Source organism: Hesperophylax consimilis, chromosome 26 (genome assembly GCF_061612785.1).
Source record: "Hesperophylax consimilis isolate HC1 chromosome 26, BYU_Hcon_1.0, whole genome shotgun sequence".
Classification (NCBI taxonomy): domain Eukaryota; kingdom Metazoa; phylum Arthropoda; class Insecta; order Trichoptera; family Limnephilidae; genus Hesperophylax; species Hesperophylax consimilis.
This window is the reverse complement of record NC_142861.1, coordinates 12631801-12646518: the sequence shown is the minus strand read 5'-3', so window position 1 is coordinate 12646518 and position 14718 is coordinate 12631801. Positions and strand designations below refer to the sequence as shown.

Genomic DNA, 14718 nt, shown 5'->3' with positions numbered 1-14718 from the left:
TTATCTGTACCTCAGAAGTCAAAGGTCGGTTGTCCAGTTTTTTGTGAAAATGAGTTATGAATGAGACCTTTTTTAGTTTTTACAGTATCTACACAGAGGTATAAAGACGGTTGTCCTACGACAATTTGAAACTAAGTTAGGTCAACGTAAAAGGTCTGGTATCCCCACAATGTTCAAAGGAAAAATTTTAGTATTCCCTCTCTCCTGAACAATTTCAAAAATGTGACAACCGACCTTTGACTTCTGAGGTACAGTTATTAAACATCAACACAAACACGATCACTCTAGAAAGTCAAAATCACAGAACTTATTACTATTAGAGCAGTGAAGATCTTTCAAGAAATACCGATCGAAGGGAATGTTTAAATTTAAGAAAGAAGTAGTGAACAAAAACGCGGCATGTTTCGACACAATGTACGTATTTTAGTGAAACCGCTTAAGGGATAGCTACCGATACTGCGTAGATATGGATAACTAATGGAAGTACCAACTAACCTGGGGAAGTTGGTGAGACTCATGAGCACCTCACCGGGCTCCAGCAAGGTGGCCGCCTCCGCCCGGCGGTAGCGCATGTTGGCCTCAACGATGTTGAAGTGCGCCATCAGGCCCCCGTAGGGCTGCCCCGGAGTACCCTCGATCATGTACGACCCGTACTCGGGCCTCCAGAGGGACTTTACACCTGGAGCAAGAGATATATTAAGTTAGACAACTATTTAATGGTAAAATGAATGGCTTTCAAGATTAACAAAAGGACTGGAATTTTTTTTCTTATGTGGCAAAAACCACATATTTCTGTCTTTAAAGGACTTTAAAACAGAACATTTTAAATTATTCATTGATAGCACCTATAAGAAATTAATTAAAATTAATTCAATAATTAATAAAATAGCTGTACCCCGCCACGCGTTACTGTGGCTCAGTATGTCTGTGCAGATAGAGAAACAATAGCGCGTGTTGCTTTTACGTCCAACCTGTCACAGGTGACATCTATATAATATAGGTATATAAAAACATGCGCGTATTCGAATGCAACGTTGTGTCAAAATTTCAAACAAATCTGTGAAAGGGGCCGTTCAAGTATTACTAAACATATTAATTATTTGTGGGGATTCCCGAATATGTATTCGGTTTTCAAACATAGACAATGTGTGGGTTGCCAATGTGTAAAAAAAAAATAACTACTGACCCCCCCACCCCCCATGTCATCAAAAATAAGCAAAGCAAAGACCCCCCTGCCCCCCTATAGTGCTTACATAATACTTGAACGGCCCCAAAGGAGATTTAGGATTTTGAACAAATAAACATTTACATTTTTATTTATATAGATGGATGACAGTTAGGAAGCTGTCTATTCCAATCTGGTTACCAAACAGGGCTAAAGCTATTTCAAGCAATGTTTCGATTAGAATAAAGAGGGTTAAAACCGAGAGGAATATTAATTAAAAGTTCACTAATCTCAACCTGATCATCACATTAAACATATATATCATTTCAATATTTTTACCAATAATTCATTTGTCAATGATTTTAAAAACTGCAGAAATATATAAAACAAATTTGTGTTTTTTTTTTAATATTTAATAATCATGGAAAAAAAAATTTTTCATTCAAGACGGTATTTCAAAATGCACTGATTGTACTTAATAATAATAATAATTTGCCAATAGATATTTTACAAATTTTTTTAACACATAAAATTCACTGCTCAGCTATGAATTCCGGATCTCTCCGGGAATGCAGCTGGTTTTCAGCAGTGCCTCCAATATAATAATATATACATATTTAAGTACAATAATGAACAATGAAATAATATTAACAATAAAAACTCACATCAACAAAAACAAATAAAAATAAAAACAGAAATAGTAGGTATACAAATCAATGCAAATTAATAATACCAGCCAGTGCAAAATTAATAATTTTGCGCTGGCGCTACGCTGTCTCCAGGGCGAAAAGGTCCCGTGCGAATTTCTACAATTTGTTTTAAATCGCTATATCTTTGAAAATATTTTAATAAAAATATCTACTTATAATTTCTACTTATTTCTTTAAGAATCTCAGCATACACTAGCTAAAAAAGTGCTAAACGAAAATCGAATATTATTTGAAATGCAACTCAATTAACCTATGTTTATTACTGTCCGCCTATCAGTATTTGCCCATATGTGCTTTCTTTAAATACGCCCGACATCTCTCGCTCGCTTACAAATGAGAGTTGAGAGGGGTGGAACATATAGATTCAAATCGGGTTTCACGGTCATAAAAACCCTCATTCCAGGAATTGATTTATTACAATAAAAAATGATATACTATCCTTTTGTTGAAATACCGATGAAACGAAAGGCACGAAGATAAATATAAAAAGAAGATTTGCATTACGATTCGATAATTATGTACATATAGTTAGGATCTTTACAAAGAGATTGGTATATAATATTCATATAAAAACATTGAATAATTCAGTCTTCAATTTTCTGCTATTGAAATGAGACCGACGCAAAAGGTAGAACTACCCTTCCCGGCGTTAAGCATCAATCGACCGAACGGGTAGAACTACCTTTCCCGGCTGAAATGTGTTAATAACTCTACTGTTCCCAGAGTAGACCAAGGTTCTAAAATAATTTAAAAATATAAATATTATTGTCAATCTTGTCACGATGGCAGCCGTGTTTGATAGTGCCTTTTTATTCCACCAGAGCGCATGAGCGTTACCACTATTTCGAGCTGTTGGAGTAATCAACATTACGAAGTGTACTGTTCAGACTTACTAATATTTGTGCCCTGATACAGATACGGTTGTTGATTGAAAATTGCTTTATTAATTTTGATGTACATAATACTTCATGATATTACTTGATCACAAATTACTAAGTTCTAAAATAATATTGTTGAAACGATAAAAGGTAAAAAAAATGGATTATAAAAACAATTTTTCCTGGATTACTAAATATAATACATTTTATTGGATGTATGTATTATCAATCAAATTTTCTTATTATAGATATTATGATAAAATATAATAAAACTGATGCAGTGTTATGTTTGCACAAAGCTTGCAAGAGCTAACTGCAAAGTTAAGTATATGCTCACGCGTTGCCGGAATTCGATCATACACCCAGAGCGTGTAAACACACTAGTATATACGCATCTCGGCATGTCTACAATCGGGTGAACACCAATACATACACGTACATCCGCGATGTCTCCGACCTGATATTGGTCACGTAGGCCTATAAGTACCTACAACCAATCATATGGCTAAGATGCAAAACGTGTCCTTATAAGGGCATCGGAACAGGCACCAAAAATAGAGGTGGAAGGGACAAGCTTCCCCCCGCAAGCCGGCCCACGCTTCAGTTCCCCGAGAGACGCGTAGCAGCCAACATGTTCGAGACTAGTTCGTGATTAGCATTTTACCGCCAAAAGGCGCCCATAATAATGGATCGGCCTGCATTCGTTTTATAATGTGCCGCGTCTCTAGACTCAGTTATCACGTCCAGGCAATCTTCAGCCGACTACACTATCATGGATATGATTGCGTCATATCCCTGGGCCGCGGCCGTGCACCCGCCGCAGCCCACGAGGTTCCATCTGTGCCGCCCTTCGTCGTATTCCCGCCCTTCGCGCTGCCACCGCTCTGCCACCCACGAGGTTAGCCGCCCTGGCCGCCTCAGGCCGCTTCTGTGCCGCCCTTCGTCGTATTCCCGCCCTACCGCATCAGCCTAGGCCGTGCTATGGCAGCCGCCCATCATAGCCGCCCTTCGTCCTGCACCCTGCCTAGGCACCTGCCTATGGCCCCTGCTCATCATTCACCGCTTCAGCCTAGTTTACACGTGAGCGAATAATATACCTTTGTCCATCAGAGCCCTTAGAGTCAATAGATTGCTAGAAACAAGTCAGGCCTTAAAGAGCTATGTACCTTTTGTAGATCTGTTTGATAACCTGTATTACCTGTATTACCTGAACAATAAAAACTCATATCAAGAGACTTGTTTCATTTGGGAAATTGACTATATATAAATCCACACCCTGAAGATTGGAGTACAAGCTCAGCTTGTGTACTCACCCCTAGCATATTACTTGGCTTGAATGCTAATGTAACAACATATAACTATAAGTTACGTTATCAGGGCTAATGTAACAGCAGATATAATAATTATTTATTACATCTAACTAACTATCTTTGTCTATTCTTCACCTCTTCAAATACAAAACACATACCCCTTTATTATCTCAGTCCTCAAGAATAAACCGGTCTTCAACAAACCTAACAATTAACATCCCGCTAAAGCACACAACCCACGGACAAAGATCCTTTAACTACTACTCCATTAAAACTGTATAACTGCATTGCTCATTCACAACTATATAGTACACTGTTTTTGTACTATCTCTTTCAAACACCATGACTTTAGACTTACTTACATTCATCATTAACTCATTCTTCGTACATACTTCGTTCATCCTAGACACGAGCGACTAGATCTTCCATACTGTTAGCAATCAGCACAGCATCATCAGCATACAATATGTAACATACTTTCAGATTACTCAAATTCACGCCCAGTCCCAACTCTATCAATTGTTGCATACAATTATCCATGTGAAGATTCAAAAACCACGGTGAAATTACGCAGCCTTGTTTCACACCTTTTGTGATATCAAACCACCCCGTAAAACCAACGTTCACCCTAACACATGCAACGCTTCCCTCATACAGAGACGCAATTGCCTGTGAGATTCGTATTCACTCCATACTTGGACAACACCTTCCATAGCTTTTTCCTGTCGGTCGTATGCTTTTTGTAGATCTACAAAGGCACAGAAAATTTTCTGGTTTTTGCCAGAAACTTCTGTGAGCATACGCAATGAGAAGATCTGGTCCCCTTCCACTCATAAAAGCACTTTGCAAATCCCATATTTTATCCTTTGTTTCCTATCTTACGACTTTATACCACTTTTTAAAGGTGTGTTGAGTTATAATGGAACTGTTGCGTCATATCACATCTCTAAAACAATGTCAATAGACGTTGTGTCCGTGAATGTGTTAAAAATAAAACATGGAGAACTTTATATAGCATGAATATTTAAACAATGACTGTGCATATATTCTTATTGCTGCAGGATGACCATGCAATTTATTTCCCATAGCTGCATGATGACCATGATAAAAAAACATAGATAATGATTTATTGCTAGTACATATGTGTGAATGCAATAAAGGTGTTTTGTTTTGAGATTATTTAAGTAAATAAAAATGATAAATGAGATTATATTAATAATTATGAAGGAAAATATATAACATCGCATATCACAGCAAAGTTTCATATTGCTCGATTATCATAATTTTTCACAAATGATGTCGCTCAGAAGAAAATAAATTATGAAACAATGTTAATAGTAAATTCTCAGGTAAAAAATTTACATCAGCGAATCAAACTTTAGTAAAACGTTGGAATATTAATTCACTCTCAATAATAATAGTGTTTTTTAAGAAATTATCGGAATGAAAACAATTTATTTAGTCTTGTTTACTAGGCGATCTGACTTAATTCTTTCACCGTACAAATGTGCCACTAAACCTATTTCATGTTTCCACCAATCATTGCTTCCTGTTCCACCCATCATTTATATTATATATTTATTCATTTAAAAATACCAAAGTCCCTGCTGAGCTCAAGAGCGATAGGGAGAAGGAGCCTGGGAAGGCCAAGGTTAAGATGGAGCGACAACGTCCTCAAAGATTTGTCTGCCTTGGAGCTTCGAAACTGGAGAGAGCTGGCACGGGACCGAGATGAGTGGAGGAAGACTCTTGAGGAGGCCAAGCAAGACCCACCAGGGGTTGTAGAGCCAAAATCTAGGTATTTTAATTTCATTTACTGATTTCTTAATTGATTTCTAAGTAAAATATCAAAAATTATTAATGGTTATTACCCCAGCAAAGTTTCCCCAATTAGTGTAATGTTTAAATTTGACTGAATGTCTTTATGTTAGTTATTCCCAAACGATGACTCATAGGGTTATTTTAATAGCATAATTAAGTACTTCATAGTGCACTCATATTTGAATTAGGTTTGAAGATATCTAGTAGGGGTGAACGAATTATATTTGTTTGTTCATTAATTAGAATAGCTTTCGGATTATTAGAGTTTTTGTTAATTTCTAATTGCTCTAAAAGATTCAGTTTACGGCCCCCTTAAAATACCTACCTAGAAATAATATAAATGTATCGTCTGTAAGTGGGCTACCCACAGTTTGATAATGCCTTCAGAGGGCGAAACAGCTGTCACGCGTAATAATAATTACACAGCAGAACTTGTTTAAAAATAAACTGTTTTTATAAACCCAATAATAATATTATTGTATATATAAAAAATAAAAAAATAAAATGGAGTTCTACAAATTAAACTTAATAACAATAAATAAAAGGTGTCCATTTAGGTGAAAAAAAAATTTGATCTAAAATTTTTGTTTTCATTACAAAAAGACAGGTTGGTAAGGAAAAATGTACTTATATTTATTTGCGTTACAGGAGAATAACTGCTTTGATAATTTTATAGAGAAGCTGACCAGGACACCATTTTCGTAAATTTACTCAACACGTGCGAACTTCGGGGCGGTTGGTTCGATTCAAGACCTCTGTGCGTTACCTCAGAATGATTACAACCAATAAGGGCGATTATAACTTGTAAACATAAAGAAATATAGACCTTAATGATGCAGGTCTCAAAACTATCCGTTTTTAGCTTATGACATATAAAGGGTTAAATTAATTTATTTACCGACCGGTTTCGCTATGCTCAAGCTAATCAGGGTACAAATTAATATGATTAATTTGTATTAATTTGTATCCTGATGATGTTTGAGCAAAGCGAAACCATTCATTAAATAAACTCGTGGTTTTATACAAAATAAGTGTTTTATTTTTATTAAAATAGTTGGTTCTAGATGAATGAACAAAGAACAACTCAGGAAGTCTCATGTTACGTTTTGGTAATCGGAACGTTATTAGCTGAGTTAAGTCAGGTGCATCCATTAAACCATTAAACTAATCAAATTGAACCATTAAACTAATTTGAATAAAAGTACCAAATCACTCAAGGTTATCTTCTGTAAGATAAGTCGGTTAAATGCACACATTTAATTGAATTAACATAATTAATTTGGTCAATGGATAGTTTAAGATTGATAAACCTTAAAAGTTTGTGTTGAACACTCTCAATTTTAATTTTATGTGCTTTAGTGCGGGGACCAAATAGTGGAAATTTATTCTAAATTATTTCTTACGAAGGCAGTGAAGAGAATCTTATAAGAATAGAGTGACGAAAAATCTTTTACTGTTCTTAAAATAAATCCCAAACATTTCATAGCCTTATTTGGTACTTTATTGATATGTGGGACAAGTGTTAAATTTTTATCAAATAAGATTCCTAGATCGATTATTATCTTGTATTATCATACACATATTACTTTTTACTCCTACATCAAACTTAAGAGCCAGTTCTCTTCATTGGTGGAGAAATACTAAAAAAACATGTATTTCACTATTTCGTTCTTAAGCCATTTACTATGTATTATTGTAACAATATTATAAATTAAAATGTTTTATACGTTATTTATTTTGAATGAATAAATTGTGAAAATGAAAAAAATCTTTGGTACGAGACATCTTTTTAAGAGGAACATTGTTGATGCTATGCTTATCAAGACACACGAGACACAATTCATAATTCGAATAAAAGTGCCGCAGTACCCTCCCCCCCCCCCCTCCCCCCATTGGTATTTTGCAAATATTGTGTCATCAACATGCTCTAATTAATGCAATACATTTGTAAAAAAGTTAATTTTGTTGTAGTAGACAACTAATTAACTCCGAAATCACTTTTTTAGAGTTACACATGAAACCATACCCTTTTTCCTCGCCCATGTATGCCACATAATATGATGATGTTACGTAAGACCTCTCTCTGGGACTAGTATATGCTGTACGCTCATGTACGCCAAAAAAACACATATTAGTACCTGGTTGTAGTCATTACCCCACGACATGATACATATAATATAGTTTGCTATTTTATTACATTGTTGTATTAATACAATACCTAATATGATCCTATTAGGTGCAATTTAGCAAATTTATACTATTTTCAATAATGCATCAATCTATATTTTTGACAACATCTATTTTTTATATTATGGTAAGTGTTATCAGATTACAGTGTTATTGAAATCGACTTTTTGATTTTCATATCTTCAAGTGGCATAAATCACAATCTGGTATAACTGATTCAAAGAAGACCGCCTACCGACAGGTGACGCCATAATATATTACAATATGAAAGTGTTACAACATATAGATGATGTGGTTTATTGTATTTTTATCAGTCAGTTTTTTATTCTGCATAATCACATAAGCCAGGAGATCAACAGGGGAATCAGTTAACAAACACCTTTAAGGTCTCCAAGGACATTTCAAATTGAAACCCATCTGGAGGAGCACGAAAACCAGCCATCAGACCAGTTCTAAGCTTTACAGAAGAATCCACTTTTTTTACATTTCATCACAACATAAAATAGAAGAAAACAGTTGTGTAGTTATCTTGGTGTACAAATAAAAATCTCTTCAACTCTGATACAGCATTTATTGTTAAATTAAAAATCGATTTTACAGTCGCAATATTTACGCGTTTACTATTTACAATACTACAGAATGCGGGTGATATCAGGGTCAAGGTTCCCTAGCGCGGTAGTACTTGGCTGGCGGTTTGGAGACTGAATACTGACTGCTCGCTGCGTCGGGCTTATTTATACGATACAGCCTGCGGCGACAGTAGGTAGGTGGAATTGCAAATAAATCGGAGCCACTCGCTCAGTCTGGGCCTTTCGGGAACTTTCGGAGGCGTCGCAATTACGCATAAGCGATCGGCTAGAACCTTCTAGCGAGTTGGCGTAATGTGCCAGACCGATTTGCAATCGTATTGTCGTAGGTAGGCAAGTAGGTGCTCGTAGACAGGTAGGTCGTGTTGTTTACGTTTTAATTCTCGGTATTAATTTGTAAGTACCTAAGTAGGTCGAGCTGTTTATTATTAATGAGACAATTCTGGATTGTTCTCTCGACGCTACAGTTGTATACATTAAGTGGCTATTTTCTATAGTTGCTGTAGGAATAAAGTCTGTATATATATACAATATATATCACTTTCAATCTAACCCTTAAGTGACGCCACGTTGAAACTCCCCCTCTGCATCTCATCATATTCACCACTGAGTCCCGCGCTCTGATTACCTTCCTACATTCTGACCGAGATTGCGCAGGATAGACAGCTCCCTCACATAAGTACAAAGTCTATTTACGAGAGTCATTTGGGTCCCAGGGACCCACCACGTCACTTACGTAATTGTTGTTGTTTTAATTTTATTTATTTTTCCAGATTAATCATTGTCAAGACGGCGAGCCAAACCCCCGGACCAAGTACTTTAAATACCACATTTACCTTAAAGATAGACACTATCGAGCATTGGCTATTATTGGAGGAACTGTAAAACAGAGAATAACTTGAAGATTCAATCCCAAATTATGCAAGATGGATAGAATTTATTTTTATGTTATTGGTGTTTTGTGTACACAAGTTTTAAACTTTGTCTTTTATTAATCGGAAATGTCATTTTTAGTAACGAAGATGTCATTTTTTTTAGATTTTAATTATTGTTTATGGATTTTTGTGGAAGGAATTTGGCTGTCTTATGTTCAACACTGAAAATACTACTGTTTATATTAATTTTTGCATTACAAATTTGATTTGTGATCGATGATTTAAGATTAAAAAAAAAACGTACATAGAACCTATAACTTCTACTTTAAAAAGTTTTATATTAATAAAAACAAATTAAAAAAACTGTATTTTCTAAGTAATATGTTATCATGAAATACTCATAAGTTTTCACAGATGGAATTTGCGAAAAGCAACAAAAGGGGGGGCAAATGATGGAAATTTGTTGAAACAGTTTATCACAAGTATATAACGTCATGTTTTATCTTGCTTTATTATCGCTGTACTTAATATGCCTACTATATTACGTTATCAGTGAAGTATTTAAGTAGGAAAAGCTGCTGACTGCATAGAGCGAAAAATTATATTAAAAACACATCAATATTTCAAAATTAAACCTGGGACCTATAATTCCTAGAGAAGCCTAGATTATTATTATGTACTGTATTTTGCTACACTAAAAGGAACTAGAACTATATTATTATGTTAACATAAGATGCCTCCAAGAATAAGGAAAATTGAGTTCTCTCAATCAAAAAAGATTGAATGTCTTAGGATGGGTTGTTTCAGAGAATTTGAACAGTTTTCAAAGTTAATTTACAAGTTCGGTGATAGTTTAAGTTTTTTTAAGTTCTGTTATTATTTCAGTTCTGTCAAGCAACTAGCCTATAATGATATAATAACAGAACTTGAATAGGGCTTTAACATAACCTAAAAATGAATGTTGAAATTTGATGAATTGTTCAAATTCTGTGAAATAACCCGTCCTTAAAGTTTTGCAATTGAAATAGCCGACGCTGTGAGCAAGCTGATTCTACTTTTTTAATACCTTGTTAAATATGATGTTTGTAAATTATACCTTCTTACCAGAAAATGTATTTATATATTTACTAGCTGATGTGTACCTGGCGTTGTTGGGGGTTAACATTAGGAGATAGACATAGGCCATCATGGAAATTTCTGTAGACCTTTTTAAGATACACAATTCCGTAGTACATTGTTTTGATGTATCTCATAAGGTTTAGCAAGGGTTAGCAATGTAAGCGCCCGAAAATATATATTTTTACGACTTGATCAAAAAAACATTGACTTTTCTCTACATTCTACAAATACAATATGCATGTATTATATACATAAACCTTCTTGAAGAAATTTTCTAAATGATAGTGAAAACTGTATCAAAATCCGTTGCATAGTTTAGAAGAACTAAGTGCACAAACAAGACAGATGCGGATAGCGACATAATTTTATACTAATCAGAGATAAAAACAGTATATAATCCTACAAAAGTAGTCACCACACCCCAACTATAAAAGTACTGCCTGAAATTAAGACCTACTTTGTATTAAACTTCATAAATTAAGTTAGTCAGTTTTCAGCCATTTAGTGATGTTTTAAATGTAAAAATGTACATTACATATTTTATTACATTACAAAAAATTTGAATTTCACTATCACGCAAATCATTACAAAAAAATAACGATTTCCGCATCTCCAGAGCCATACGTGCCAGGATTTGTTACCCATTCTACAGGATTATTATAGTTTCCTTTTGATGAAATATTCTCCTACACAAGAGACAAGAAGATTTAAAAAAAATGAGAGACTTGTATGACATTGTATTATACATATACATTAGCGATGAGTCGTTCACGAATGAGCCAGCTCTTTTTGATGAGCCGTATTCGTAAGACTCCCGGTAAACCGTACCATGGCTCAATTGAACGGTTATTCTTTTTTATCAGGAGACATTTTAGGAAAACAGCATCATTAAAATTATCCAAGTATATATTAATTTATTTCCCCTTTTTAATACGCCCATGAGGCTTTTACATTGGATACTTTGAAATGTTTACAGTTTTGTACATAAGGGTTATAAACAATGGTTGCAAAAAATAATTTCTAACATTACAGAGGTTTACAATTGAATAAAATAAAAAATAATAATTATAAACTGAAATTATCAGAAATAACATCTTGCATGAAAATTTTTTTAAGTATTAAACTTCGAATTTGCTACATTAGAAATGTCGATATCATTGGTATATTCATTTGCTAAATTATGTTAATTGTTATTACATACTCAGAGATGTAAACTGCGTCCAACAGTCCGACATCTGGACTTTGACATATGTACCTACACCTACTACATAACTACCTAGCATCTTATTTTACTCATGGTACGAGGTGGCGTACTGGTACCAAGGGTCGTACAATCATTTGTACGCTTACGCTGGGAGCCTTATCGGGTTTTCATCGAAACAAATTGAAAATAAAAAGTTAAATTTATTAATATTTGGATGATTTTTATAGCATCATTTTTGTGCAAAATCACCTCAAGGGCACTGTACAAATATAAAATACATTTCTACAATGATCTATGTTATTACTAACTATAGACTAGTCAAACTATTATAAATTTAACAGATTAACAGATTGCATTCACCGGATTGTCGATTACTAATACAAAGCTATATGTTCAATGAATTTGATTAGTGAACAAATGTTATTATTCTTATTTATTTATATTTTGTACAGGCAGATAATATACGGTACCATACTTACCTGCTAGGTCACTTGAGATTAACACCGTTTATCGACACCCCCTGTATCTAACTATTAGGATCACGGACTGGATTGTACAAGGTTGCTTTTGCAGTCACTAATTGGTTCAACGAGTGTTGCCCGATCATATACAATAGGAGTGTTTACAGCCTGTACTGTATCACAAAGATATACATTGTTCCTTTCTGATGCACAGTATATGTTTTTTAATATAGCGTCCAGCATGGCAACCACGAAATCTAATTTTACGGGAAGTAGTATTATTATCGCATCCAAGATCATACAGTGATATTTTTGAAGCTAATATAGGGTCCACAAAATCACTTTCACTATTGAGACGGAGTAGTGTCGCCCTGTCGTATGGGATATTGTTTACAATCACCATAGTTCAAAGAATATCCATTATAAATCACTCACTTGACGCCAGTGTTGCCAATTCAGCTCCTTTAGAGCTAGATCTGGCTCTAAATCGACGTCGTCAGCTCCAAAAAAAGTCATTTAGCTTCTTAGCTCGTTTTTCAGATTTTTCAGCTCTTATTCATGTTAAATAATATTTTAAAAAAATTATATTTGCAATAATATTCCAAAATAACGAGGACTTCCCAAAAAAAGAGATTCCCCGAACTCCTGCACAAGTAAACAGTTACTAAAAATAGCGCCGTTTACACGCACACTTCGGGGCGACCGAGTCCCGCGACACTTCAGGCCAATTCATCCACTGAACGTTTGGGAAACTTTATACTATATTATCAGAAAAAGATTTCTTACTTTCTGGTGCAATTATCGCAAGTCTCACAGTGAACTGCGCTGTAAACCTATCGATCAAATCAGCTCTTTCGCAGTTTCGGTACTTGCTCTGCCGTGGTCAAACGGAGAAGTGGAACGAGTTTTTAGCCAGTTAAATATAGTCAAAAATAAAACTAGAAATAGACTTGGCAATGACATGGTTAATTCAATTTTAATAATTCGATCGGGGCTCAGGCGACACAACAAATGTTGCGAGGATTATGAACTTCCCCCAGAAGTTCAAAAAAAAATTGGAACAATGGCTGTATATGAAAAAAATCCTGATGAAGCCGGTCCTAGCAGTGCGATGGTACAGGAACTGGAACCGGATGACTGCTTAGATTTTTTAGAGGACTAGTCGCTGCCTAACAAAAAAAAAATTATAAAAAAAAACAATAAAAATATCCTGAAGACTTAGATATTATCAAAAATAATTGTGTTTTGAAAATTATAAAAACAAACAAGTGTATTGTTGAGTGTTTGTTATGAGTTGTTCAAAAGCAGCCAACAAGAAGGACAAAAGGTAAGTTTTTTTTTTGTCAAAAATTCTGCAGTCCGCCCCCGAATTTTTCTTCTCTGAAATTCTCTAACAACCCCCCCCCCCCATGCTTTATGTCACTTTCAAAATTTTAGCTCCTTTTTGGCTCTTTTTTGGGTTTCGCCTAGCTCTACTTTAAAATTCGAGTTGGCAACACTGCTTGACGCACTGATACATACACTGTTCGCTAGTCTTCCACCCTGCACGTGTGGCCAGCACCTTCGGCCGATGACCGATGCTTCAGCGTTATTGTGCCCTTTTATTTGAACATTAATAAATTTAGCGACAATAAAATTATTTTATTTCTATACATCTAACTGTAAAAAAATAAAAAAAAATGATCGTGGTTATTCTACACTATATCTAAATCGGTAAAATTGAGAACTTTCCAAGATTTTACAAATAAATTCAGAGCGCTTAAAACAGCAGCCCGCCACCCCTAGACCGCAACTCAATAGTCAATAATTGTAAGTCAAATTATGCTGATTTTAAAAAGTTATCTACATCTACGATGTCGCTTAGGCACTCAAAATACTTATAAAGAGTGCTAGAAAGCATTATAACTGCAAGTGCAAACGCTTCATTAAATTCCCACATTGTATTATCAGCATTTTTTAGTAAGCAGAACAAATTATCAAGTTATAAAATTATGCAGAGCAATAAAGAAAGTTATTGGTACATAATATTATTATTATTACCTGCGGCATAACTCAAAAGATATGAAATTTGTAGGCAGATTAAGGACACAAACATTATACCTATAATATAATTTATATCAATTTGTCGAGGAACGAAGGCCATTTACGCGGCGGTGTGTATTTTTGAAATAATTTTTTTTAATTTATTTATCTTAAAATCGATCAGTCAGTGGCTGAGTCTGGATCACGTCAGGTTCCCACCCAGGCATCGTGAATTCAATTCCTTCGGCTGACTAAGTCCTCCATTACGACACAAGCAACATTTCCACTTAGTGTGACGGTAGTAGGAGATTTGCATTTATTGTCAGATTATTGATAACCCTGGAATATTCGTCTTATGAAAATAAAGAAAATACAATTT

The 14718-nt window shown here is 34.8% G+C and overlaps 1 protein-coding gene across 2 annotated transcripts in view; it reads right to left on the bottom strand.

Annotated features, from left to right (window-relative positions):
- Positions 1-14718, bottom strand: part of Gclc (glutamate--cysteine ligase) — a 33867-nt gene that overhangs the window by 15360 nt on the left and 3789 nt on the right. For both annotated transcript variants that reach the window (XM_089647122.1, XM_089647123.1), the window contains exon 3: positions 496-679. In XM_089647122.1, the coding sequence (XP_089503248.1) occupies positions 496-679 (184 nt within the window). The remainder of the gene's footprint in view (positions 1-495; positions 680-14718) is intronic.